The sequence below is a fragment of the Cenococcum geophilum genome, assembly GCF_001692895.1.
Source record: "Cenococcum geophilum 1.58 unplaced genomic scaffold K441scaffold_26, whole genome shotgun sequence".
Lineage (NCBI taxonomy): Eukaryota > Fungi > Ascomycota > Dothideomycetes > Gloniales > Gloniaceae > Cenococcum > Cenococcum geophilum.
The window spans coordinates 1,591,406-1,595,041 of record NW_027137584.1 but is presented as its reverse complement, the minus strand read 5'-3'; the positions used below and the strand labels follow the sequence as shown (position 1 = coordinate 1,595,041).

The window sequence follows — 3,636 nt, the reverse complement described above, 5'->3', positions numbered from 1 at the left end:
ACCCTAGTATCTCTTTAGATGAGAATCTAATAGACTATTTAGATGCGTATATAGAGATTAACACTTAACACCTGGATATTAATTAGAGCTCTACCCTAGTCTTAGTTAAGTTAATAAATAAGTGGAACGCTAAGGAATATTAAATACTAACCTACTAAAGCTGCGTTATATCTAAAGCCGAGGGCGGAGATTAAGCACTAGGCCGTAGGTTCTAAGCTACACCCAGTTTAGAGAGCGGAGATTAAATATTAGACTGTAAATTCTAAGCCACACCTAATTTAGAAGGCGGGGATTAAGCATTAGCACGCGAATTTTAAACTGCGCCTAGTTTAGAGGGCGGAGATTAAGTATTAGCCTATAAACCCTAAGCCTTAGAGTTTCCTAGGAGCGGAGATTCAGTATCACAACTTAAATCCTAAGCCTTAGGATTCTCTAGGAGTGGAGATCTAATGCTGCGTTACAAATTCTGAATTTCCGGATTTCCTACTACCTAGGAACTAGTGCTATAGTGCGGATCTTAAACTTTAGAAATTTTCGTAATTAGAGATCTAGTGCTATATTGCAAATATTAAACCTTAGGCTTATCTAAAAGTTAAGACTTAGTATTACACTATAAGCTCTAATACTTAGACTGCCCTAAGGATTTAGATTCAATACTACGCTATAAGCTTTAATATCCGGATTGCTCTAAGGGCTAAGACCTAATACTGCGCTATAAGCTTTAATATCCGGATTATTCTAAGGGTTAAGGTGCGGAGCTGCCTTATAAGCTATAATACCTAGCCTGCCCTAGAGACTGGTTTCTAATACTATAATATAAACTCGGATATCTAGGAGCTATAGGGAGTTAATGTTTATTATTATAGTATAGACCCTAATATAGACCCTAATATCTAAGAGGCCGATACTTAATACCTAACAACAACTAACGCTAATTGTTACCCCAGGGCTATTAATACCCGGCCTGACTTTAGGATCTTAGATATCCGCCCTATATTAAAAACTGGACCTAACCATCGCGTTACTAAGACTAATGTCCGTTATAGGGTATTAGTGTACTTAGCCTAGAGGTGTTCTGCTAGCTAGAGTTTAAGCTAGCCAGCTGCGCGTTCCTACTAGATGTAGGCTGAGAAGGTAATAGTATCAACTGCCCCATATACGGATTTTCGGCGGATATCAATTAAGGTAGCTAAGCTACTTATATTTGCGGACGTTAAGCTGCCAATACTATACGCTTCTCCGCTACCCTAGACCGTGGTAATATCCACTCTACGCTATCTTTTAATTTACTTACTAACGCTAATAGCTAGCTCTCTACCTAATTTGCCTTTTCTACCTCTACTTAAATAAAGGTAATAAACTTATTTAGATTATTACCAAGCTAATTATAATTTTAATTAGGTAGGTTTTTCTTAAGCGCCTTATAGCTAGTTATATACTAGGCGCAGCTATAGAGGGTAGTAATTTACTTATTGGATATAACGTAGCTTAAGGTCGGATTCCAAACAGCGTGCTAATATTTCTTCTCTATCTAGTTACAGAACCAGTTTTTTATGCTTATAGTAAAGGCCTTTTATTATATCTTCCTTGGAATCCCCTCTATATATAGCTTGCGGATATTAAACTCTTTAAAAGCCCGTAAAGTAGGATTATAGTTAAAGTAATAACCCTGGCCACTAGTAGACAGAGACTATTCCTTATAGTTCTCTAATATAATCTTTTATAAGTAGCCCTTTTCCTTATTTACAAGAGTATATATACAATGGGAGAGAGCTGCTCTTTTCTTAGCTTTAGTCTTTAGGCGCCACGCTAGCTTCCCTAGTAGAATATCCGCAGGTAGAACTACGGATGTTCCACCCAGACTAAGCTCTCGCCCTATATTAGATGCAGACGGATTAGAATTAGCATCGCTATATATAGACACTTTTAACGATATATTGCTAGCAAAATTAGTAGCCCCGTTCTTTTGTAGTACCTATCGCTTAATACGATATTTGTGGCTAAGTTAACTTAGCTAAGATCGGAAGGCTCTAGTACAACTGCGATTTTTGGCTGGCCTAGTAATATTCTTATATGGACCTTTATACCAATCCTTATTTAGAAATATCGCCTTACCTATTTAACTACTACCACAAGCACCGCGTCTAAGTTATTGCCACATCATATTAACGGACTTGTCTTTGTATATGTAATACTGCGCAATATAGTCAATATTAGGAATATTAGCGCCATAGGTAAGCGCGTTAAAGGAGAGCAGAATACGGATTTCCGAGTTAGGCTTTCTAAACTCCTTATATAGTCTATCTTTATTTATAATAGCTAACGATATATAATAAAGCTAAACAGCTTTTCTAGCCTATGCTTCCTAGTACCTATAATATACCAACTATAAATAAATTAAGTCCCTGCCTAGTAATATTAGTTCCTTTAAATTAAGAAAGATAATTATCTTTGGGATCTAGTAGGGAGTTAGCATATATTAGATTCTCTACTTAGTAGATATAGCGGTATACGCGCGGTCTATAACAAAGTATAAGCTCTTAAAGGACTTTTTATTTCCTCGCTTAACGTATTCTCTAATAATTAATAGATCCGGCCGGTTAATCGATATCCGCACTATATTAATATTATTTTAAAAGCCCGCCAACTCTTAAACAATCTTAAATATTATATTATTAAGCGTTGCAGTATAAGCAAACCAAGGCTTCCGCCCCAATAACAACCGCACTTTCCATAGCTATATATATGAATTCCGGAACGAACCCCCCTAATTAGCTATAAGGTGCACCTTATTAATTACTACTAAGCTAATATACGCACAAAAGGTAGAGTTAGTAAGAGTTTTATAGAACCTTTTGCCAACTAATAGCTCTAGCGATATTAAAATATGGGTATATACTCCAATGCGGATTTCCCGTAAAAGACGTATAGATATTGTCTTGGCGTATATATAAACCGGCCTTATTCTAGGAAGCTCCTTAATCTTTGCCTTCTACTCTATACCAATTATATTAAGTAGCAAGATAATAATTACTACTAAGGCCCAAAGAAGACATGGCATTACTTGCATTATTATACTCTTACCAAATAAGGTTTTTGCAACAAGTATTATATCTTTTTTCTTAAATAGCAGCCACCTAAGGGCTTTAAGTTGCTCTATACGTTCGCGATATAGATATAAAAATGCAATAGCCTTATTAACCTTACTTAGCTACTAGGCCTTACTCTCTCCATAAAGCATAAAAAGCTAATCTTAAAGGTCCTATAGCCGTCGCTCCTAGTTTATTTTATAACTCCTCTAAGTTTAATTATCTGGCACCTAATATAACCGCGGCTATTCTAATACCTTATTTAACTTCTTCCCTCTCCACCTAGCGGGTTTTAGTGGCGGCATATAGTAGATTTACCGGATATCCGTGGCTTAGTAGTTGGCGTGTAATAAGGTTTTAGTAGGTATTATACACTATAACGCGGACACCATATATATCCGCCAGGCTATAATGGGTTCTTTAGGGTAGCTATTATAGATCTATATGGGTTTTATATATATTAGCTAGCGTTTAATAAAGTTATATATAGTTACGGGATTCCTAATAACGCGTTTTTTTTTTAATGAAAATGATTATAAGACCTAAA

At 36.0% G+C, this 3,636-nt stretch overlaps 1 protein-coding gene across 1 annotated transcript; it reads right to left on the bottom strand.

Annotated features, from left to right (window-relative positions):
* Nucleotides 1-2,992: 2,992 nt before the first annotated feature.
* K441DRAFT_565405 (uncharacterized protein) lies at nucleotides 2,993-3,202 on the bottom strand (the record flags this gene model as incomplete). The annotated part of the gene is made up of 1 exon (XM_067643698.1): nucleotides 2,993-3,202. A coding segment is annotated over one exon (210 nt), but the record flags the coding sequence as incomplete, so codon positions are not given.
* Between the last annotated feature and the right edge of the window lie 434 nt (nucleotides 3,203-3,636).